The sequence below is a fragment of the Talpa occidentalis genome, unplaced genomic scaffold, assembly GCF_014898055.3.
Source record: "Talpa occidentalis isolate TD23 unplaced genomic scaffold, MPIMG_talOcc4v2.1 talOcc4.5, whole genome shotgun sequence".
NCBI classification, from domain to species: Eukaryota; Metazoa; Chordata; class Mammalia; order Eulipotyphla; family Talpidae; genus Talpa; species Talpa occidentalis.
In genome coordinates this window covers 62329269-62354451 of record NW_023604861.1, presented here as the reverse complement: position 1 = coordinate 62354451, position 25183 = coordinate 62329269, and the positions used below count along the sequence as shown (strand labels likewise).

Genomic DNA, 25183 nt, shown 5'->3' with positions numbered 1-25183 from the left:
AAAAAATGAACACAATTGAGATAACTCTTCACCGACCTTCTCAGGATCTCCTTCTATTTCAGATCTCATCTACTGCTAGCTTGCTGCGGTCTTCTCAGACCCCCTAAAACCTGTTGTGCCCTAAAACACCCTGGACAGCAAATAAAGCAGCATAAATCAAACAAAAACAAGAGGCGTCAGGGTCTAACCGAAAGTGTCCGCTTGAGCACCCAGCTCCGCCCCCTCACATCAACCCCGCAACGCGCGGCCCCCCCGCCTCCCCCCCCCCCGACAGCCCCGCGGCGGGGAGGGGAGCCGGAGCTGCGCGGGCCCTCGGGGCTGGCGGCGGAGCGAGGCTGGGGCTGGACTGACAGCTCCGGGAAGGAGGCGGAGGGAGCGGGCGGCGGAGGAGGGGAGAGCGGCGGGAGGAGGGCGCAGGGGCGGAGGAGACACATGCGCGCTGCCGCCGCCGCGGGCCTGGCTCCCCGGTACGGGAAACCTCCAGACCGGCCGCCCGCGCCGCCCGCGCGCCCGGCTCCGAGCGCCCGCCGCGCCCTCCCGTCCTGCTCCCCGCGCCTGGCCGCGGGCACCGCGAGGACGCGCCCGCTGCCGACCCCTCCGGCGGGAAAGCCGTGACCCCCCTGCAGGAGCGGCGGGGCCGGGGGGGCCCGGGAGAAGATGGCGACGCCGGGGAGCGAGCCCCAGCCTTTCGTCCCTGCCCTTTCGGGGGCCACTCTGCACCCCCATCATCACCCGCACCACCACCACCACCATCAGCACCACGGGGGCGCGGGAGGCGGCGGCGGGCCCGGGGGAGGCGGCGGCTCCGGGGGTTTCAACCTGCCCTTGAACCGGGGTCTGGAGCGCGCTCTCGAGGAGGCAGCCAACTCCGGGGGGCTGAACCTCAGCGCCAGGAAACTGAAGGAATTTCCCAGAACTGCGGCCCCGGGGCACGACCTCTCGGACACGGTGCAGGCAGGTGAGAAAGGGCGGGCGCGGGCCGGCGAGCCTTCCCACGCGGGGCGGCCCGGGGTTTGTCCTCGCCGGGGGTCCACGGTCGGTGTCTCCGAATGAGGGGCCCGGGGGGCGGACCCCGCAGAGGGCTTCGGTCCCCCTCGCTGGGGGGCGCTGACCGCCACGCCCGCGCCTCCAGCTCCCTGCCGCGCGCCCGCCGGGGAAGCGGCCCGCGGTGGGCACGGGCGGGCGCCGCGCGCCCCGGGGGAGACGCCAGGTTCAGGCGGCGGCTCCGGCGTCCTGGGCCCCGCGCGGGGCTGGGAACCCGGGAGTCGCGCTGCGCCTCGTCCCGGGCGAGCCCTCTCGGCGTCGAGGCGTCGCCCATACTGGGGGGCAGACCAGACAAAGGTGGCCGCCCTCGGCCAGCCCGGGGCGGGGGGGGGTCCTCGCCGCGCCCGGATCCCCACCTCGGCCGCCCCGCGAGCCGCCCCTCGGCGCGGAGGCTGCCTCTCCTGGCCGTGCGGGGACCCAGGTGCGCGAGCGTCCGGAGACGAGCTCCGCGGCGGCTTCGCGGGCCCCCGGGGGTTCCCCGCCTGTAGCTGACCGCCCCCATCCTTGGTCCTGTCACCCGGGCTACCTGGGTCTCAGTACCCCGACCTCTGCGGGGCCCTGGAAGAGACGGCGGGGCATATTAAAGCAAAGTAATTAAAGTGAGCTGGTTTTCCTGTGTGAGCCTGACAAGTTGTAACTCGCGCCAATGAGCAGCCAGCTTTTTCAAGTTATGTCATGTGTTGACATATTCTCAGACGTCTGCTTTCCCTTTGGTCGTTGGAGGTACTGGAGCGGGGTCTGGAACCGGGAAGAAGGCGGGTGGGACAGGATTCCGGCCTTAAGATCTCTGCAGAACTGACTTTGCTTTCCACCATCCTGTTCTGCTCCCGTGGGGGGCGGGGTGGGGAGAGGGAAGCTGTATCTTGGCAAGTGGCCAAGGTCGCCCAGGGCAGTGGGTGCCCCATTTTGGAGCCATTACCCAGACCTCCTGGCTGTCATCACCTCCTGATCCCAGTGTTAGAACCCCTGGATCCTAAATAGCTTGACTCTCAGCTTCAGCTCTTTCAGTTTCCCCTTGTGAGGACAGGGGGGGATGGGGTAAGGGATTTTGGCTTACCCCAAAGTTGGGTTTTGGGGCTAGGTTTCCTGTATTGTCTCCTTCCTCCCCCTTTAATTAAAAAAAAAAATTCTGCGTATTCTAATATCGAATATGTAGAACTCACAGTTCACTGGAAGCAAAACGGGCTCTTTGGAGTCATTAAACTTCTTAATTTGAATTTAGGAATAGTTTGGAATGGACAGAAAGGAGGGAATTTCCAGAGTTGAGCTGCCAACAGCTGGGGAGTCTCTTGATAGGACCACTTAGTTACATTTTTTCAAGTGGAAGCTATTCCAAGAATTGCCTGAATCATTAATGTAAAAAAATAAAAGTTTGTTAAGATTTACCTCCCTTTTGTCATAGAGTGTAACCATGAACTATGGAATGGTTGGTTATGACTACAGAAAATGGAGTTGGCATGAACAAAGATAATATGTGTTTGTATATTCAGTTTGTATATTCAGCTTAAAAATTTTTCTACTTCTATTTTGCTGACCTTTATTTCCAAAGTTGGGTGAACTTGATGTGTCTGCTCTTTTAATGTTTCTTTGGGAACTGCTTTTAAAAGCAGGAACCACATAGTGCACAGAAAAGGAAACCACTACAAACATAAAGGCAGGCTACTCTGGGGGAGAAGATTCTTGCCAATATCTATCAGACAAGGAGTTGATATCCAACATAAACAACTCCTATAACTCAACAACAACAAAATTAAAAATGGATTACAAATGGACATAGAATCTAAACAGCATTTCACCAAAGAAATACAACCCACAGACATATGAAAAGATGTTTTACATCCCCTATCATTAGGGAAATGCAAATCAAAACCACAGTTAGATATCACCTCATACTGGTTGGAATGATTGTTATCAAAAAGTCAAGGAATAATACATGTTGGTGAGGATGTGGAGAAAAAGGAGCCTTTGAATGTAAATTGGGGTAGCCATTATGGAAAACAATATGTATGTTCCTCAAAAAATTAAAAATAGAACTACCATATGATCCAGTAATTCCACTCCTGAGTATTTACACAAAGAATATGAAAACATATATCTTTGAAAAGAAATAGGTACTTCTATGTTCATTGCAGCAATATTCCACAATACCCAACCAATGGAAACAATCTAAGTATCTGACAATGGATAAAGATGCAGTATATAATATATACAATGGAATAGTACTCAGCTATAAAAAATTTTGCCATTTGTGACAACATGAATGGACCTTGAAGGGTTTGTGCTAAGTGAAATATCTGTAGATCACAAGAAGAGAGACACATATGATGTCACTCATTTGTGGAAGAGAAAAAGCAAACCAATAAACCAGACCAAACCAAAAGCAAACTCTAGACTCGGACAACACAGTGTGGTTACTGGGGATAAAAGGATGTGGGAGGAACAGGTAGAAGGGACCAGTGGCTGGTGGTGGATGGTGACTGGATATGGTGAACATGTCATGACATATACAGCTGCTCACCTCAGGCTACCTACACAGTGTTGCAAACCAGTATTACTTACCTAAAAAAAAGAAAGAAACAGAGATCATATCTTTCAGTTAAGACCTTTCTATGCAAAGCAGATGCTTGGAAATATTCCTGTTCTTTTCTCTTGCAAGCTTTTAATTATGAACCTTACTTTTACATGTTTAAGGATCAGGAAATTCTAACCAGTGAAAACTTAGTGGCCTAAAGTTAACACCCCATCAAAAATTGCAATATTAATATGGGGCGGCCATCACTAAAGGTTGTAGAATCTTAGGAAGACATAGTAAAGATAAAACAACCCAAAAGTTAAAGAGTATTCAGTGTAGCCAATTATCTAATGTCATATTGCATTGTCCATGTGTTGAAGATTTGCTTCTGAGAAACAGCTTTACCTCAGGTCAAAAGCTGAGTACAACACTTCGTTCTAAAGAAATGTTTACTGAGCACCATTCCTTATTTGGTATAACCACAATCAGAATAAAGCAAGAGTTAAAAATACCTCGTTTGCAGTGTTGACATTTCCTATATATAAAGAGTTCTGGAAGAGTTGAAAGTATGCGTGGTAACATATACAACAAAGATAGTGGTTTATTCCCAGCTAATAGTTTAGAAAAAGATCTCTTAAAATCAGAGTAGCATTTGAGGATCCTTAAAGACCTAAAATGTAAAGTGTACTTTTTCATAAATTTTGTAAGACAGGAAGTGACATGGAGAGCTTTCTCTCACTGTTCAGTTGTATAATGCAAGCCATTTGATTTGTGCCTGTTAAAACTGACTCTTCCGGCAAACGTCAATGCAGACCAGCACTCATGGGCAAGTAGCTCAGTTGAAAACTAAGATATGAACACAGAAATGTAGACCCTGAGTTGCTCAGTAGATGTCTTAACCTCTGTCTTTCAAGTGCACATACTTTATTCATTCATATGGGAAAAAACTATCAGACCCTCGCTATGAGTCTGTGGATTTACTTGTATTTGAGTCGAAATAGTTTCATTGTCAGGGTCAAGATTTTTTGCAGGTGACAAGGGGAAGGAAGGGCTGATCCACAGGTGGACTATGGCAAAAAGGAGAAGTATGAGGAAAAGAAGCACAATTAGTTCTTGGTGTGTGCACTTTGCTCTGTGCTAAGTAATTCAACTGCGTTGTCCTATGCGGTCCTTGCTAGAAGCCTGTTCATATCCTCGTTGACAGCTGGGAAGATTGTGATTCAACATGGCAGATCACATCCCTACTTAGATGGTGAACCAGTTATTGAACCGTGATGGGCTCACTTGAGTGTTTTCGTTGCTGGTCATATTCCTCGTAAGGTCGGGGTCGGGGCCGGTGAAGAGAAGCAGGATCTGGTGGCTCTCTGTAGATTCATTCAACCAACATTCATTCCACAGGTACTTGCCAAGCACCACAAAGTTCCAGCCACTGTTCTAGGCACCAGGGATGTAGCAGTGACCAAGAGATCCCTTTTATCCCTTATTATGGGGTTTTCTTTCTAGTTGAAGGATGAGGAGACAAATTAAGAAATTGATTTTGCAAGATGAGTAGGGAGTTATAGATATAATATCTTTGTCTAGAAATATGCATGCAGCCTTGTATTAAAGGTGACTTGACGTGGCTTTGTACAGGAGTATGAGTCATGAAGCACAAAATTGGGATAAAAAGAAGTATACAAAGGTGTGCCTCAGTAGAACAAATTTTTTTTTCTAGCACTGATTTATTAAGAAGTATCATTTTGGATGAAGTAGTTAAAAAAGCAGTTTCAGTGTTTGCATGACCAAAATAAAAAGGGGAAAGAAAAAAATGACTGCTGGCAGGAGGTCCTAGAAAACAGAAAGGAAGCTGTAAGGCTTGATTTTGCTAAATGCTTGTTCAAAGTTGGTTTCCTTCAGGAAAGGGTGAAGCGTATTGTTGGCAATAAGCAATGAAAGCAAAAAAGAAATGTGGGAAATGAAGAACTAATCCAGACAGGAATCTACAGTGTGGCATTAAAAAGTACTCACTTAGGTCCTTTATGTTTGTGTGCTAAATACTATAAGAGAAGCATTTAAGATGAGAATCCTTGAGGAGCTAAGTAATAGTGCTAGCAAGGCATGGGAGCCCCAGGTGCAGGTCAAGGTGAGACAGCAAGTAACACAGATGGACATTGTTTGTGAAATTCAAAGGAAAAGGCCACTTCAGTTAAGCCCATTAGGAAAGATTTTTGTAGCAGATTTTTGGGTCCAGTTTTATATGGTTAGATTTTGGATAGAAGTGTCCATGAAGATTCTGTGGATGTAAAGACAGTTCCAAGAGAGGGAGAGCCTGATGGTCTAAGACTTGTGAATAAAATAATAAGGGGAAGTCCCTCCGGCCATGTCTGTCCACCCTACTGCATCCGTATGATGGGATAACAGGGGACAGAGAGATGGCTGAGGCCTGGGGTTTATCAACCTGTGGGTCTAATTCCCTATGTAGTCTGTGTGAGCTAGCTTTCTCAAATGTCTGTACAAAATCAAAACATCGTCTCTGAGATTTGTGAGCAGACTTAACTGCTGAGGGCTGACTTCCACCCCACTCCTATCCTATAGTAATTGAGTCCTTGGGATATTAGCTCTCTTTAGTCATTGAAATTCACATAGGACTTCATAAAGAAATCAATTCATTTTTTTTAAAAGATTTATTTATTTATACAAGAACCGGGAGTGTGAGAGGACTCACCAGAGACAGAGCAGGGAACAGAATAGGCAGACTGACGAAATACACTGCTGAGGGGAGCAGCGGGCGAGACAGGAGAGGTCTGCTGCACCATGTGGGATCCTCACCCAGCCCACTGGAATTGAATCAGCGCTGCAGAGGCTATGGAGAGCTTCACATAGCTGCGCTCAACCACCTACGCCACCAGGGGAGGCCCAATCGATTCATTCTTAAAATATGTTCTGTTCCCATAATTTTGGTCATAGGGATTTTTTTATTTCCAATATAATGAAACTTTTGAAATCTCGTTTTTTTTTAAAGTGCATTCTTTGTCATTATATCTAATTTCAAATTAATTAAATGTATTAGCTATTACTGTATCTATTATTAATTGTGATAGTTACTATCAAATAAATGTCCATATTCATTACGTTATTCTAAATACTTTCCCATTCATAAAACAATCACACTCCACTCTTTTCCTTTTATACTTATTTTTTTTTTTCTGTTGTCCAAGGCGAAGAGGAACTGTGTACGAAAAGCTTTTAGAACAATTAAAATATAGTATCCCACGTGTCTGTATAAGACAGAAATAATCTCCACAGATACACTTTCTTATTGCTTGCACTATGGGCTGTTCTTTATTGAAAGGCAGGAACACACTCATCATTTTTCAAGAGTGATAGTATACAATCATAGGTCACAAAACTTCTGGGAGTTTTTGGTCTGTGTCCGTTTATAAAGGAAGCCCAAGATTTGACCTTCATTCTTCTAACGATTCTGTTGCATGGTTTGTTAGTCACTGTGGCATCTTATTTGACTTTTGGAGAGTGTATGTTATGTTATTAGGCCAAATTTTGGCACATTCTAGCACTTAAAATTGTTTAGTTAAATCATTGTCTAAGAAGTGTTTTTTGAGTTCTCTTGGATTCTTAAATTTTTCATGGTATAGTTTAGTAATGCTTTGGTGTAAGCAAGAGCAGATACCTTTTGAAATTCACCTTGATGTTGATCAGTTCAGAGGTCAGTTTCTTTTTGTTCTTGCTCTCCTTTTGGTGTGAAAGAGTTTTTCTACCCTGTGACTCGATTTCATCATTGCTTGTTTAAACATGAGTTGTTTTCCCTCTTTTGTGTATTAGAAAAATGCACAAAAATAGAAATTCTCCCTGCTTTTCTCTCTCAGTCTCTCTCTCTCCCCCTCTCCCTCTCTCCCGCTTTCTGTCCCCTCTCTCTCTCTAACACACACACACACACACACACACACACACACACTTTTCTTATGTTTAGGTTGGGCAGTGTTTACATTCTCTTATTATCTCCTTATAGTCATCAGCCAGGGCTATATTGAGTGTTTTTCAAGATTCGGTAATTTAAATGCCAGAAATGGCTGTAAGCCAAGATGATTCTGTTTGGGAAGGAAGAAAAAATGGTAGCTGACACCCATAGCAGCTTCTTTAGGTGAATCTTTCTGGAGAGGTGTATAGGAGTCTTGTGTGGCCAGCTACAGAAACTACCCCAAATATCTGTCGCATCCCTTTGTTCTCCTTATTTGCCATTAACGTCTGGTAAACATCAGAGAAAGTGTCTTAGTCACCTAGGCATTTTGAGCAAACCACGAATAACCTGTAGTAATGCTCTCGAGTCTGAAATTATGAACTGCCCTCTTCACATAAAGTTGGCGCTACTGTTGCCCCACCCAGAAATAAAGACTTTTAAGTTTTCTCCAAAAATAAATAAGTAAATAAATAAATGGCAAAAATGCCATTAGCTTTACTCAAGGTGGTTATGGGATTTTCAGACCACATAACCCAAACTTGTTAAGCCTTGCAAAAGCTTGTTAGTGACATCACTTTCCAGATTAGTTGAGGTTTTTGGAAAATCAGACCTCTGTCTTAAACAGGTATCAGGGGAAATTGGCCTGAGATTAGATTTGGTCATACCACCCATTTATAAAAGCTTTCAATGATTGTGTAAGTTGCTAAAATTGAGGTAATTTGATGTTTATTGTAGTGTTTATTTCAAATTATAAAATTAGAATCTATCATAAAAGTTTTAAGGATGTGACACAAACCCCAACTATATTGAGATAGCTGATGCCTTTATTTATGTATAACTTAAAGTAAGCCTAACACTTATGTCATTGCTACATTTCTTTTGTTGTGTGAAAGTTTTTTTTGTACCAGAATTTTTTAAAGTGACTGTTCCAGAGGGGTTTTCTGTGTGTGTTTGTGTTGTGAGTTATTTAACCAAAAGAGAAGAAAAGGAAAGGTCTGTAAGCCTCAGTTTAGGAAAACTGAGATATAGGATACAATAAAGATACAAGCTTGAAACATGCTGTGTTTTCTTCATCTTAATTTGAGTTTGCTAGTATTGTTTCTGTAACTGTAGTAAGAAGTCATGTATTTGCAAACCATTTGTTCCCCCAAAGTGATTAAAAAAATAAAGCGAGACTGTTTACATGAACAGAAAGTGGGGAACTGTGAGATTTTGGCTTCTCTGGTGAATTCCAGCAGAATTCAACACAGTAGAAGGGAATGCCTGTGTAATCAGGTTTCATGTTCATAGTTTCCCAGCCATGTTTTCCTTCCCTGAACATGCAGGATTAAGGGGAGGAAACAAAACCAAAGCAGATAATAATTATGGTTGATTTGCATAACAGAAATACCTTATGTTTTGCTTAATAAGACATTATTCCTGTGCGTTAATGTGTCATTGACACTGAGCACACCTTTGCCTATGTCACCTGGGTCAGTCTGTACCATTTTTGAATCTTCTTGATGTCTGCTTTTCTTCCTTCTGCTTCCTCAGCCTGTTTGCTGGAGGGGCACCTAAGACAGTATGAGATGAGATGGCCCTCCAGCTCTGTGAGTCTTGACTTTCCTCTTCACTGGTCTCTCCAAAAGGGCAAAAAGAGACCCCATCTTGGGTTTTTTAAATCCTTTGGCTTGTCACATGGACTTGCTTTGGATAACAGGCCCCTGCAGTGCTGGATAGAAAGTTTTCCTGCACAGTATGTTCTTCTAATATTCTTTCATATTTTTGATGTTGATGTACAGCATTGGGGTTAGCACCATTACACCTGACCTGGTTCCTTTCTCAGAGCTCTAATTGGATTCACTTTACCTCTGCAGGCAACAACGACAAGTTCAAAGCTAACTTCATCAGCATACTGTCTGCTTGATTTGGCCTTCCTCTGATTGCCTTCCGTTGACTTTTCCAGGTCATTTCCCTCAGTCTTCCCCTCCTCCTGCTCTGAAAGATTCTACTTACTCCACTTAGCTTGTCCAGTCCCTGTGACCTCCCCCAGATTCATAGCCTCACTGCCCGTCCCATCATGCAGGTCTGAGCTTTGAGTCATACTTTGCCTTAAAGCAATCTTACATTATTTCCTTATGGCATTTTTTGTTAATTATTGATTTCTTATCCCAGTACTTTCCCCATATATATAAACCCTTTCCCCCTTTGTTGGTCTGTGAGGTGTGGCTAGGTGAGTTTGTTTTTTTTTTCCTTAAGTATGTGTGTGCCTTCCATGCCTGTCACAGAACATGCTAGCTACTGTGACTGTTCTACCTTCTCTTCCCTACACATGACCCATTCTTAGTTTCTGCACTTTTAGTTCATTATCTTTTAAATCACAATGCCGTCCCCTAAAATAAGAAGGGGACACATTTTGCTGATCTGCTGCCACTTTCTTCGTGCTGACCTAATTTTTTCTCACAGGGCACCATTATTCATTGTCTTAGTTGGCTCAGGCTGCCATAACAAAACACCACAGACTGGGTGATTTAAGCTACATAAACTTATTTTGTCGCAGCTATGGAGGATAGGAGTCAAGATCGGGCTGTTGGCAGGCCTTGGTCCTGGAGTGTGGGTGGCTGTCTTCTCCCTGTGTGCCATTTTTTCTGTGCATATGCTCTCCTGTCTCTGCATCCAGGCATTCTCTTCCCATAGGGCACAGGCCAGAGGCATTAAGATCCATCCATAGGGACTCATTTAGCCACAATTGCCACTTTAAAGTCTGTTCTGTGATAGGCATGGAAGGCATACACATACTTTCTGAGGTACGGGTGACAGGACTTCAACATGAATGTAGGGGGATGGCATTCAGCCCAGCATTTGTTAGGGGGAAAGGATGTCCTGAGCAAACTCCATGCAAGCTTTGTGGACTCCACCCCGACTCCATCAAGACACTGGGAACTACAAATCCCATGATCTCCAAAGGGAGGGTTGCAAGGACCTGAGAGTGGAGTTAAGCAACTGTGTTCTCTGCTTGAGTATTTAACCAGCCATGTGAGTAGGGCTTGCTCTCTTGGCCTGATGGCACTTGGTTTTTCACCAGCTGGGTGGGTCATTGGGATTCCAGGTCAGCGGAATGGGTAGGACGCATTTACGAACTTATCTCCCTCTCTCCCTGAGTTTATTCATTTCCCCATTTCCCCTTCCCTTGTAAATAAACCTTTTTTCAACCTTTTGTGTGTGTCTGCAGTTTAGCATTAGTAAGTCCCCTTATAGCGTGCGGGTGAGGACCCACAGTCAGGCAACCCGTTTTATATCAGGGTTGCCCTGTAACACATTCACTCTCCCCACTGTGGCCGGGTGACTACCACTCAGCTGAGTAAACTGACTTTGTATCATTCAGGCTGCCCTTGCGTGAGGCTGGGACAGATCTGGCTTGTTCAGCACCCCACCCCCAGGATCTAGGATGTGCTGCTCTTGCTTGGGCTGGGTGGAATCTGAGTACTTGGTATAGAGCATGTGTATGCACTGTGAAGTGAAAGGGAGCCACATGCACAATTAGAGATGGATAACTCTGGGTGATCTGCGTCCCCTCTGCCTCACCATCTCGCATACGTTTAGAATCTTCTCTATGGGATGTTCCCAGGCCCTCAGAATAACCTAACAAATCATGCCACCTAACACAATAAGCCTAAAATAACACTCACATATAGTAAAGTGGAATGATATGATACACCACAGCCTAAATAAAGTAATTCCGAAGGAAGGAACTTGATGGTGCCCCTCTCTCTGCTTTTGGGTGCAGGCTGTCTCTGTGTGTGTTACTGCAGAACATACCCCGAACGCCACTTTGCTTTTTACATTGTTGTAAAAGTGGAAATCTCCTCAGATTTCTCTTGGCTAGTGAAAGTAGCTACTATAGTAGGTCTTTCATAAAATCTAAATGACTTAGTATGAGCTTTTGCTAAGTAGGGGATACCTGAGTATACTGTGAGGACAATCATAATAGGTAACATTTTCAAGTGCCTTCTCTGTGCCAGTTTTTTCTCCAAGTATGTTATTTATAAATATATATATGTAATAATATATGTATTTAATCCCTTCTCAGTTATGCTTTAACTGTAGTTGGAATTCATTAACTCCTAAATTGCCAAGCAGTTGCCTAAGTTCCACCCAACCTCCTATAACTGGTTCAAATTCATCTGCCTCTGAAATGCCTTCCTTGACTATTGCAGTCTGAAGAGGGAGTTTAGAAAACTAGAAACCGTCCATTCATGGCTCTCATTTAACAGCTGAGGACATGGAAGACCAGAGAACTTTAGTCATTTGACCAAGGTCACACAGTTGGAAGTGACCTCTCTCCTGTGTCCCTCCATAGGGTTCTCAGGTCACACCCACCTACACCATCTATGTGAAGGTGCTGTGAAACCTGTAATAACATATGGCCCAAAGCTGGGGAGAATAAGAGATAAAACTAATAATGGGTACAGATTAAACATGTTCAGGATTTTACTGCGTATGGTTTGGGAGATATGCATAGGCCCATTGTAAACTGGATGCCATGTACTAAAAAGGACAGTGTGACTCACAAACTGTAGCCCCACCATGACCTTTCAAAGTAAGGTTTTCTTAGAACTGGAAATCCATTTTCCTGTAGAAATAATATAGTAACCATAGTCTGGTTTTCCCAAACCATTTCCTACTGTTTAACCCTAGCAAGGTGAATGGTGGTTTACTATATTTTTTTCGGAAAATGCAACCTCAGTTCTGACATGAAATTCTGAAACTGAAGATCTTTCCATCAGGCTGTGAATGAGGCTACCTGCCTCTTGAGGATAATTCTCTCTGTTTTGGCCATTCCAACCGGGTGTCAGAAAGATGCCCTTCTCTTTTCCAGGCTCCATGGTCAGTGGGGTCAGCACTGGTCCCTTCCCAGTGGCTGGAGACAAGGGTTGGCATAAACCAGAGTGTTGGCTCTGAGGTTCCTGCAGGTCTCTGGATTGAGGAGGAACAGACACTGGAGATGCCACCTGAGGAAGTTGGGCAAGAATTTAAATTCTCTAGTTTTTGTATTTTTTATGTATTATTTTCCAGATTTATTAATCTTAGAATTTGAAGCAAGGTACTGGTCTCTGAACTTCAGGTTCATGATTTGCTAAAAGTGAAAATACTCTCCCCCCTCAAAGATGGGCAGTGTACAGTATCCAGGGCAGAGATCTGGTCTAACACGCGCCTTCCTGGATTCCCATAGGGTTGTGTGCATAGTTTTCATCTGTAAAATAAATTATTGGGAGCTGAAGGCTTATTGTTAGCATAGTATCTAAGAGTACAGACTGTGGCTAGTTCATAGTCCTGGCTCTACCATGATGTGGCTATGACTTAACTTCCCTGTGCCTCAGTTTCCTTACCATAAGAAGGGGGTAGTATCATACAGTTATTGTGAGCAGTAAATAAATGAATACATGTAGAAATTGTTTAATTTCCTGGCATTGATGTTTTCTAGCATTATTATTAGTCTCCATTATCATTAAGAACATTACCTTGCATCTTTAGGAAAGAGGATCAGTCTTATAAGGCACAGAAAGACTAAGCTAAATTTTAGAAATATTGTGACATTGATAAAATCATCTTACTGTCTAGAATGCTTGAGTGTATGTGCTTTCAGTGGGCAAAGTGTTATTTATATTCTTTTGACTGTGTTTTGAGGATGGCTGAATACGTGGTGTTTGTTACTTCGACCGTAAACATTCAGAGCTAAATTACATGTGAGGAAACACTTCCTTGGGTTACGTTGCTGGGTTATGTTAGTGGTTCAACCAGATGTGCTTTCTGACTTTTCAGGCTATTTCCATTTATTCCTCAGTATACCAGCATTTTTTCTGGTTTTGCTTTGATTGTACCTTTACTGGGACAAAGAAGCCCTGAGGGGTAGAAGCCTGATAGAGAAAAATGAGTTCAGGATTCTCCCAGAGGAGAACTGGGGAGAATATTCAGGGGCCGCATTATGCATTCAGGCCAAGGGTGCTGGGAACGAATGCAGTTTTGGGCCTTGGGCTGGAGTGGTGGTGGTAGGGGTGGGGCTCAGAGGAGGTTCTGGCATGCAGCTAGCTGTCCATCCCTGTAGGAATCCTGCCAACAATTAAACACTTTGTCCCAGATTAAAGAAATGAATTGATCACCTTTTGTCCTCTTGGCAAAAAACTATTTATGAATTTGTTAATGTTCTTGGTGACTGGTCTAAAGATAGATAGCAAATAGTTTTACAAGAAGTGAGAAATGTCTATGAGTAAGCAAAAATTTAAGAGTAAATATATAGATTTAATCATTTCTCACAATGTTTTGTGGCATTCAAAATTTATTTTGAACTTTAGTCAGCAGTTATGTCATTAAAAGCCTTGTGATAGGTCCAATATCACCTGAAGTTAGTGATAAGGGAACTGCAAAGGGCTTTATTTCTGGGTACAGGGTGCTTCAGAATGTTTCCTCATTCATTCTTTGCCACAGCTACCTGGAAAGGTAGGAGGTGTCCTGGTTGCCCAGTAAGGAACTTGCCAGTTAGGCCAGAGAAGTACGTTTTAACAGAGCCAGTGTAGACAGTCAGAGTTCCTGAACCAGTCTCTTGTTGAAGAGCTGCCAGAATTTCCTCCCATGGCCTATGATGGTGCACTAATATTTAGTGCTGGAGGATCAGTGCTGGGGAGGAGACTTTGCCATGAGGATCCAGCAGAGTGCATGTTAACAGGCAGTTGTTGGCGTGACTCAGAGACTGAGAAGCAGATCCCTGTGTAAGACCCAGATTCCAGACTAATGATATTCCCCCCACTAATCTGAAAGTGAATAGAGCGTACTTAGGTGTGTGCACTTGGAGTTCTAGTCCTCATTTTGTTTGTTTATCAATTCTATTTTTAAGAATCTCTAAGGGGCCTCCCTGGTGGCACAGGGGTTACAGACATAGCGCTATCAAGCTATGGCCAGCCACTGAGAGTTCCATCCCTGACCACCCAGGGAGCTAACCCACATGGCACAGCAGACCATTCCTGTCTTGCCTCTGCTCCCCTCAGCAGTGCATTTTTGTAGATCTGCTTGTTCTGCTCCCCACTTTCTCTGGTGAATCCTCTCACCCCCCCCCCCCTTGAACCTCTGGCTTACATCCCAGTTCTTGTACCCATAAATAAATAAATCTCTAAAAAAAAAGAATCTCTAAGATGTCTATCAGTTAAAAATATAGATACATATTTGTGGTTTTAGTTTTGGTATGAAATTTCATTAGGTTTCATATGTAAGCTAATTGAACAGCCCATTTAGAATCTACTTGATTTTATTCTCTAGTAAGAAATGGTTATTGGACAAGAGACCAAGTTGTTACTTTCTAGAACATCCTTTGTAATGTAAGTGCTTATATTCTCAAAGCTGTTGTATTAAGGAATACTCATTGATTTGATTTCTAGAAATGCATTTTACTTTTTTTTGGCATTTATTTATTTTTTATTTTTTAATTAATTTAATTTTTAATATATTTTATGTCACTGTTCATTTTTTATATTTTTTTATTTTTTTACATCATTGTTCATTTTTAATAAATTTTATTTTTATATTCCCCATACAATTGCAACCCCTTTATTTTGACCCCAATCCCTCCCCGCATTTTACTTTAAAACAAAGATCCTTCAATAAATTAATTGTATTTACAATCTTATATGAAATAGCACAACAGCATATTTTGGCTAAAATGACAGTATAGTTTATGATTAAACAGTCACATTTTTTGTGTTTATGAAAATTGAACTGATTAAAAGGAATCTGATTGTGAAATTGAAGGTAGCTAGAGCTTACTTTTTGCGCTTTCCTTGGATGTGTGGATGCTATTCTCTGCATGCAATTTAAGGCAATTTTTTTTAAACTGTGTTTTGGGATGTCTAGATAAATCAAAGTAAGTTTAGTTGTATGGTCATTCTAGTGGTTACAGTCTTGTGGAAAAAAAAAAAAACAGCAGTTTGTTCACATGTTTATAATGAATGCTTTTTTGTTTCTATGAAGAAATGCAGAGGGTGGCAGGCTAGAACTTGATGAGTGCTAATGTGCCTAAGTTTGATGTTTCATAAAATTCAACCAGCAACCATGCAGATTTGCTGTGGTTCTTCCACCTGTGTTCCAGAAGGACCCCGCATCAGTAAATGAAGACTTGGTGTCTTCTTAGGAAATGTGCACAGTGGGGGTTCTGAGGTAATGTGCCTGATAGAGCCCTTAATGTCTGCCTCTTAGGAGAGTGAGTGACAAAGACAGGATAACCAAGCAAAAGCTTTCATTATCAGGCAACCTAGGTCTTTCAATAGTGGTGTCATAGTCTCAGTGTGTGCACTCTCTGGTGTCTTAGCACCTAAGAGCCCTTCTCTCCTCAGCATCCTGGTCTATAATTCCTTTTAATACCACATGGTAGATTGGAGTAGATGAACCCCATCATTTTTGGTTGAAAGTCTTCATCCAAATTTTGGATGATACATTTTATATGTGTCACTTTGCACGTTTCCATGGAATGTTCATTTTTTGTTTTTCGAGAACCTTAAATCACTGTGGACATCACCAAAGGTGTACTTATATGATACTCATCAGTAGCATCGTCTTCAATATAGATTTGCTGGGGACAGTCTCGTTTATACCTCTTGCCCTATTAATATTAGCATCTTTTAACCGTCTGATTTGGATGATACGGTACATGTCACTCCATTCAGATGGGGTCATAGACACCATCTTTTAAGAGTAAGCTGACATTAAGAAAGAATAAACTGAAATAGAGATAAGTGATTAAAGTGACTTGCTGACATCCTCCCTGCCATATTGTCAGATTGGGTCCAGAATGTGACCAGCTTATCCTGGTCCCTTATGTCAGTTGCTCATACTTCTACCTTTTGAAAGAATTTCTTTCTTTAACTTGGTAGCTTCAAGAAACCCCAGAAGAAGGTCTTTGGCATTTGTTGTTAATGTTGGGGATCAAAATACAACATTTATTTTAAAATTATGATCTGTAGCATAAGTGGAAAGGACTCTATACAAAATATGGCCATATTTTTAAACTATAACAAGTAAAACAGACATAGTGACAGGGCAGACAGGAAGCAGGGGCAGGGGGTAGGGAGGTGATTGCCTGCAAGGCACAGGCCTGATGGAAACAGCTGGTGTCATGATTGTAAAGGTGAGTGAGCAGGTGTGTACAGAGATATGTGTCAGAACTCACTTAAAATGGGGGTATTTTTGTAACAGGTGTCTGAAGCCAAAGATTGTTATAGGTGGCACCCACTGGAGTGGGTGCTGGTGAGGATGGAAAATTCGAACCAAGTATTACATTTGGAGGGGGGGAGACTCTGATAAGAAATATAAAGGACTACAGAAGCAGCCCCCACCATTCAGTGTTCTGGACTTTAGCATTTTCAGATATTCAGGGATCCCATGGTCAGTGATTTCTACCCCCAACATGCTGATCTTCCAGAAGGCTGTTGTGGGCCTCTGAAGCTTGTGGAGAGGCTTCCAGCAGCCAATGTCAGAGGAGAACAGTTCAGAGGCTTTGCTAGTAGCTGAGTGGCTGAAACTGTTCCCAGTTCTGCTGATGTTACAGCCTGGCAGGGAAGGCGAAGACCCGGAGGGCACCTTGCTGAGCTGTGTTGAGTGTGGTCGCTTGTCGGGTGGTTGGCTCGCTGCAGCTGCTGTTTTGAGTGTCAGTTGTCTGCTCTGGGGCATCTGGCAGCTCCGGGAGCATCTCCTGTTGTGTCTTCTGTTGTCTTCGTGAGTTGATTCCTGGCCTATAGTCTGGCTGCCACGTGCTCCATCCAGGTCGACAGAGGCAGGAAGACACCATCTTGGAAGAGTGTGTTTTTAGTACTTTAAAATACTGGCCACTGCTTTGGGTGAGATAAACAGCCATATTTGACCTCAGTAATTCTTTGCTTTTCCCTGGATAGTTAAATAAATCCCATTGTTCTCTGAGTCTGAATAGTCTTGCAATTGTGTGTGTGGGTGAAGAACTCAGACACTGACTGGTAAACTATTTGGGCAGTGTCCTTGGCCAGTTTTAGTGCCATTTGCTGCCCTGTATCATTTTGTGTACATAACTTCCTCAATAAAGTAGACTAAAGATACACACATATCATTATTAAGCTTAGAAGTAGTAGAACATTTTCAACACCTTTTTAGCTCTTTGCACACTGCATATCTTTCTTTGATTGACAAGCTGTTTTAAAACATGGAGTAACTGGGACTTTGTGGGTGGACAGATTCTTTGATCTTCAATTTCTTTATTTTGAAACAGCTTGTTAACACTCCGACTATATAGTCATACTAATAAAATACTCTATGATTGGCATTTTATTTTATTGATAGAAAAAACTAATAATGAGCCAGTTTTTCTTAGATCACTTGTGGATGTCAGCTAACAAGGCCAGTACCCTAACAATCCCAATACCTGTGAGCATTTGCTGTGCTCCCACTGGATGCCAGATCCTTTGCAGACATGCTCTCCCTTATCCCCTTAGCCTATATGATAGGTGTCATTCACGTTGAGTGTAGAAACTGAGGCTTTTAGCTGGCAAACAGCTTAAGATCCCCATATGGAATATGGAGGAGCCTGGATTTGACCCTCAGTTGTCTGATCCTAATGTTTGCCTTTCCTACTAGAACTGTTTTTCCTGGGAAAGTTGAGTTCCCCTGACTGCCTCCCATAGCACTGGGACCATGTGGCAGATCTCAATTGTGGTCCTGCACACACCCACCTGCCCGGCCCTCCTGTAGCTGCCCTACTTGCCCACCCAGGCAGCTGCCTAATGCAGACCTCTTGGGCCTGGAGTCTGGCACCGCCCAGCTTACCCCACTGGGTTTTCCTCTCGCCCTCCTCATAGCCTCCATGGCTGCAGCTGCCTTTTTTCACATCCCTGTATATTCTAGGTTAAGTTCCTCTACTTTGCCTTTGATCCCATCTTTTCTCTCCTCTCTGCATTTGCCAAATGTAATAGAAAACAAACAATAAGAAAATGAAGCAAAGTTCTCTAGTCCCTATCAGTCATACCTAAATTTCAAACTCCTGCCTCTAGCACAATGTTCCAGACCCTAACCTGCCCCCAACCCCAACCCCATTCACCTCCATCTTTTCTGAAACCTGAGCCTCTTGGTCTATAAAGGCACTGTAAACGACTGGGTTTGTTAGGGGGAAAGGCTGTCCTGAGCAAACTCCGTACAGGCTCTACCCCCACTCCTTTAAGATACTGGGAACTACAAATCCCATGATCATGAAAGGGAAGGTTGGGAGGACCTGAGGGCAGAGTTAAGCAACTCTGTTCTCTGTTTGAGTATTTAACCAGCCATGTGGGCAGGAGTGTCTCTTGGCTGTGTGGCATACTCAGTGTATCCGCGGGTCATTGGGATTCCAGGTCAGCGGAACTGGTAGGGCGCATTTACGAACTTATCTCCCCTTTTTTCTCCCTGAGTTATTTCCCCATTTCCCCTTCCCTTGTAAATAAACCTTTTATCAACCTTTTGTGTGTGTCTGCAGTTTAGCATTAATAAGTTCCCTTTAAGCGCAGGTGAGAACCCACAGTCAGGCAACCCGTTTTAAATTGGGGTTGCTGTATAACAGGTTGATCCTTAATTGTTTCATTTCATGTCTTTTCTGTAATTAATAAGAAAAACAATAAGAATGATAACAGTTTTATTTTTGAGTCATGTTTTATGCTATGCATTTTAGATGTTTCTCTCATTCCTGAAAAAAGTTTATAAGTATATGATTTCTCCCTGTTTGACAGATTAGAAAATGTAGGCACAAAGGAAAAAAAAAAAAAACCAAGTGGAGAAATAGCCATTTAAATCCATTTTGACTTGAATGATCACATTCTATTTTTTGCTGACTCTGCAAATTCTTTGATGCAATGAAGAAGAAAACTAACATTCTGCCTTTTTGTTTTTTTAAAAAAATTAAATTTATTTATGTATGCATACAAGAACTCATGTGTAGGCCAGAAGTCTGTGTGTGTGTGTGGGGGGGGGGTGAGAGTAGGGGAGCAGAACAGGCAGACTGCCTGAAATACACTGGCTGAAACAGGAGAGGTCTGCTGTACCATGTGGGTTAGTTCCCTGGTTGGGAATGGAACTTAGGCCATTGCAGTGCTAGTGCTGAGACTTAACCCCTAGGCCACTAGGGAGGCCCATTATTCTGCTTTTCTATAGCATGTAGTAGCTATAGGTTAGCATATTACTTCATGTGATCTTTACCATACTCTGAGAGCTACATATCATGGTTTCCAAGAAAATCGAGTCCCTAATAATTTACTCAAAGTCACAGACCTGTTAAGTGGAGACATCAAATTTAACCAGGTTTTTCTGCCTCAGAGACACCTTGCTCTGTGCATGAGGAACTCCTCCTATATTTTTTAAAAATGCTCTATAGGGCCTTGCATAGTGCTGGATACTAGTAAGACGTTTCATTTAGTTACAGAGGTTGATTATCAAAAGCAAATATTTATTTTAATTTGTTAGAAGCATGAGCAAATAAGGCATATTCCAGTTGGGAAGAGTAGAATCTCTAAAGAATGTCAGGTTTTGGGAAGAGACCTAATAAAAACAAAGATGAGATGATTAGATTCTTGACTGGCATGGCAACCACAGAACTCGTATATCTTTTGAGATGTTTACTTTATACCTTCCTGAATTTTACCATAATGGAAGAGGAATGTCTGACAGAACTAAGTCATCCGACTTAGTTTTCTTGTTTAAAATTTAAGTTGCTGTGTTGCTCTTCTTCTCCAGTCAGCTGACTTCCCCTTCTGAAACAGGACAAGTCCTGGAAACCGGATTTACCCAGTTGATGGGTCCTTGCGGGATCGCATACCGCTGCCGCTGAGGGCCGCTGCGGGGCACAACCCAAAAGCAGATACACTGTATGAAGCAACAGTAACAGGAGTTATTTAGACAGGAATGAGAGAAGGGAGACAGCGGGTATTCACAGTTTGGCATGTGGCCACACGCCCCAGATAGCACCTGTGGAGCAGAAGCCAGGGTCTAAGCTGAAGTGCCACTTGGCGGCTTCACCACAGACACCAGTCTTCACAGGTGGTTTGAAGGGGGAAGCCCCAGCACTGCTGCTTTTCCCATCAATCCCCTGTTCAGGGAGTGGAGTCTGGAAAGCTCCACATTCCATCCTGGCATTGGCTATAAGCGCCACCCACTGGCTCTGAGGTTGCTCCTCACTGTTCTCTGCCTGGCTTTGTTACAGAATTGTATATTAATGGCCAGTTCTTCTGGACCCGTTTGTTGTGTCTGTTGATGACTGAAATTCATCCTGGAGCTCACCCTGTCAAGTAATTAACTGTTTTTTTTTTTTTAAAGTCTCAAACAAATAAATTCCTTTATGTCCTAGATCATGTTATAATTGTGTTCATCAAAACACACTCTCCAGCTGCCCAGCGCGCCCGGTGTAGCTCAGCTGTTTGTGCAAGTGACTCCACGTGATGAGAGGACAGGTCTGTATCAGATGTAGTTCCTGGGTCTGGGAATACGTTCTCCACTGTCATTTCTATCAGCAGAGCGTGTATTGAGTGTACTGCCTGCCGAGGCTGCCGCTGTCAGTGGTGTTAACAGTGATGGTCAGTGCTGGTGCCAGAGGAGACTCGAGTGTAGACTCCACTGATGGGCACTAAGTCTGCCTTCTGCACTTGGCCTTTTGTGTCTCAGTAACTGAAGAAATGCTGAGGGCCTCTCCGGTGGCGCAGCGGTTAAGTGCTGGGTTGCGAGGCTGCCCGTGGCCTCTGCAGCTCAGGTTCGATCCTCCGCCACTGGGTGCAGGTCCCACATGGCGTGCAGAGCTCTTCTGCTGCCCGCTGCTCCCCTCAGCAGTGTACTTGTCGGTCTGCCTGCTCTGCTCTCCGCTCTGACTGGTGAATTCTCTCACCCTCCCGCGCTTCTGACTGTACCCAGTGCTTGTATAAATAAATAAATGAATCTTTAAAAAAAAAGAAAGAAAGAAAGAAAAAAAGAAATGCTATCCGAGGGCCCTGGGATTTCTCCAAGTATGCTAGGCCTATCATCTCCTCGGGCTTGGAACTTCTTAAACTAGTACATGATATGAAAGTTCTCCCAGAATGAAATACCAAAGTGTTCAAATCACCGTGCCTTTGTTAACTTTTTTTCATCTCTTCCTTATGGTAACCAACCCTGAGGTTTAAAGCCATCACAGTGTTTTAGGTAATGGGTTTGTAGCCACAGATCAAGGTCAAATTCTGACTCCATCACTTACTGTTTGGGTGACTTGGGGCTATTCATGTCCCTCTCTGAGCTTGCATTTTTCATTTATAAGTGAAAGTAATAAGAAATTGAATAAATAACACATTTGGATAATAAATTCTCAGTATATGACACTTGGCTTGTGTGTGTGTGTGTGTGTGTGTGTGTGTGTGTGTGAGAGAAAGAGAGAGAGAGAGAGAGAGAGAGAGAGAGATATCATGTAAGTAGATTTTTTTTAAAATGTATTCCCAAAGTGGAAGCTATTTTTAGAGAAGAGGATCCTCTCACTGCCCCAGTCCCCTCCTGTGTTGGCCCTGCATCTGTCTCTGATACTTGTCTAGAAACATGTCTCTTGACTGTTATAGCGGTCTCCCTGTTCCTTGGTCTGCCAGCAAAGGGGCGAGGCCACACCTGTACTAGGTGTCCTCCTTGTACCTGCCGATGCAGGCAGTGCCCGGAGACACCTTCTTTGGGCTGGCCTGGCCATGGTACAGGCCCAGCCTGAAGCTTGCCGCTCAAGGACAGGGTGGGGACTAGGACAGTATCTCCCTGCTGCCTGATCAGCTGCGTGCAGCTCCTCTGAGGCTGTGGTTCCCTGACCAGAAATCTTTATCATCTTACTTGAGCCCTCCTGAAACTCACTACATCACTTTTTTAAAGCTCTGTGACAAGGTGTCTTAACTCTTGGTGAAAGAATAAATGGGGTGGGGGGTGTTGGAGAGGAGGATGAGCTTACAGAAAGGCAAATTCTGCTTAACAATTTGAGTACCTTAGAGTTATGATTCTTAATGGGCAGAGATATAGTGTGAAATAAATATTTATAACCATTTTCATTAGACCGACTAAAGAAAAAAAAGCTCAATAAAACCATCCAAACTTGTGGGGTGATGCAGATAATGTGGTAAGAAGGCAGTGAACAGGAACATGGGTACAAGGAGGAAGGGAAATCTCACATCAACTTTATAAAAGGCTTTTAAATTTCTTAATTCATACCTCACACTTTATAAACTAACATATGCTGTTTCATTCATGCACTCATCCAACTAATATTTATTATTTAGCATATGTAAACTGCTGCTGAGTTTGTCCCTCCTCTGCTTATCTCTGTATGTGACTCAGAACATCATTGCCAAAGTGGGAGGGGGGTGGTTCTCGGCCTGGTGAACTCAGGCTAGTTATATAAACTCTCTGTGCTCTATTTTTCCCTTACTTGTGAATAGAAATGATGATAGTAGTACCTATTTCAAGTTCCTTGCTGGCTGCTTCCTTTCCAGTGTTCAACAAAATGTGGTGCCTGCTTTCATGGAGCTGCCAGTTAGTTTAGTGCCAGAGAAAGCAGAGGTATATGCTAGTAGTGATAAGTGACATGCAGAGAAAGAGTCAGTTGGGATTATTTTGGATTGCCTGATCAGGGAAGAGTAGCATTTGAGAGTACATTGTAGGGTGACTGATAAACAGGATCTTTTTACCTTTGCCCGTTTGAAGACTTGAAATAATTAGGGGTTCCCCCCTCCATTTTAAAGCATTTCATTTTAATTATTCCCTCTCTTCACACATACAAACCATTTTGTGCACGTTCTGAAGTTTTAAAAAGGAAGACAAACAAACTTTAATGGCTGAAGAAGGTTTTCAAAAGTAAACATGTAAGTTAAAACTGGAATTATTTTTGGTTGCTTGGGATTATTTTTTTTTCTTTTGATATGTGTGTATATGTATGTGTGTGTATATATATATAGATAGATAGATAGATATTATTTAGCATATGTATTATTTAGCATATGTAAGCATTATTTAGCATATGTATAAATATATATATGTGTGTGTGTGTGTGTGTGTATGTATATAGGTTTTTCTTCATTTTTTTCCTTGTCTGTTTGGATAAATTCAGCCAGCAAAATTCCTTTTGGCCTCGGTGATAATAAAGATTCTTTATTATCTTTGGATGAGGTTTACATTAAGTATTTACAAGGCCATTTTTGAATGTTAAGGTAACAGGTTCTTTGGCTAACCAATAGCGAGAAAACTGAAAAAAAAATATGCCTGATGGGCAACAACCACCTTCTGTCATTAAGCCTAAATCTTTAGTAGGGTCATTCCTCTCTTCATTCCTGTCCTTCCTAGTGATGACTCTGATCTTAGGGAGCAGAGGGCTGTGGATGCTGGACTGGCTGATTGTGTACAGGCTGCTCTTCTCCATCATCACAAGCAGAAAGGATTATATTCTCTGCTGCAGATTAGTAATTTTATAGGCTCTGCCGTGCACCCCCACTATTGTGAAGATTGCCTGTTTATGACTTACTTAGTCATAAAGATAGAACCACAGGATGCGTGTGTAGTTATTTATATAAAGAACTCTCATTGCAGCACTAGACCTGGACTTTGCAGGACTTTCCATTCGTATGTCTTGTGCACAAATGATGCTCTCTCCAAGATGACAGAGCCTTTGCTCTGTAGCTTTCTTCTGCAAAGTTAAAAGTTCTCTCTCTTTCCCTTCCCACGTCCCCTCTGTTTAGGATAACGCAGGCATGGAGTAGTCTCATTCCTACTTGTAAATATTCTCGGCGGGGCTTTTCAGAGCCTTTCATAGTGCTTGCATTGTCAGCTTCTTATTGACTAAACACCAGCCAAGCTTCTTGAGCTCTGCTCAGTGCCTCGAAAACAGGTGGAGACCAATGAGTGCACAACAGAGTCAATGAAATCAAACTGGGATAATACAGATTTATTGGCCCAATTTATATTTAAGCACATCATTTTCTCTTTCTGTTTTTTGTTTGACAGTAGGAAAATCCCCCCCAAAATTTAAAATAACATACATACCTCCTGTTCACATGGGAGAAACCCAGTAAGATTGAAATAACTCACCAGAAGGCTTGTTACCTCCTTAAATAAGTTCACTAAATGCAGAAGAATGTTGGGGAAGGGGAAGGAGAAGGTCAGACTTAAGTTTCTCTTGAAATGTTTCCAGGAAGCTTTTTTTGGCTGAAATGAGAGCATGAACCCAGCTACTGAACCCTTTGGCTCATGCCTCTGGTAGAATTGTAAGAAAGGTCTGTTGTGAAGTTCAGAGAGAATGAACATGAGTAACAGGAGTGAAGGAGGAAAGTACATCATCCAAAAAGTAACTAATATTTGACTTTGGAATGCATTTTTATTTTTGGCAGTGGATTTACCTCTTGTGTTCTGCTTGGGCAAACATTGGAATTAGTTGGCATTCCTTAAGCACATGTTAGTTATAGCCAGAGAAAAGCTGCAGCCTGGAGGCCTGCTAGAGACCAGGGGAAAACCATCTGGATTAAACATTTTCCATGGCCCTGTTCATGTAACTTCTCCCTGAGCCAGAGAAACAGGAAACTGAAAGACTCTTTTAGCAAGGTTCTCATGTTGGGCAGCAGCTTTTGATCACTGTGTTCCCTCTACACAGGCCCTAAATGAAAATGTCTTTCTTTTTTGTT

The 25183-nt window shown here is 43.2% G+C and overlaps 1 protein-coding gene across 3 annotated transcripts in view; it reads left to right on the top strand.

The window, feature by feature from the left end:
- Positions 1 to 593: 593 nt before the first annotated feature.
- LRCH1 (leucine rich repeats and calponin homology domain containing 1) overlaps positions 594 to 25183 on the top strand; it is a 189369-nt gene continuing 164779 nt past the window's right edge. For all 3 annotated transcript variants that reach the window (XM_037527331.2, XM_037527333.2, XM_037527332.2), the window contains exon 1: positions 594 to 958. In XM_037527331.2, coding sequence (XP_037383228.1) covers positions 658 to 958 — 301 coding nt within the window. In that variant the 5' untranslated portion in view covers positions 594 to 657. The remainder of the gene's footprint in view (positions 959 to 25183) is intronic.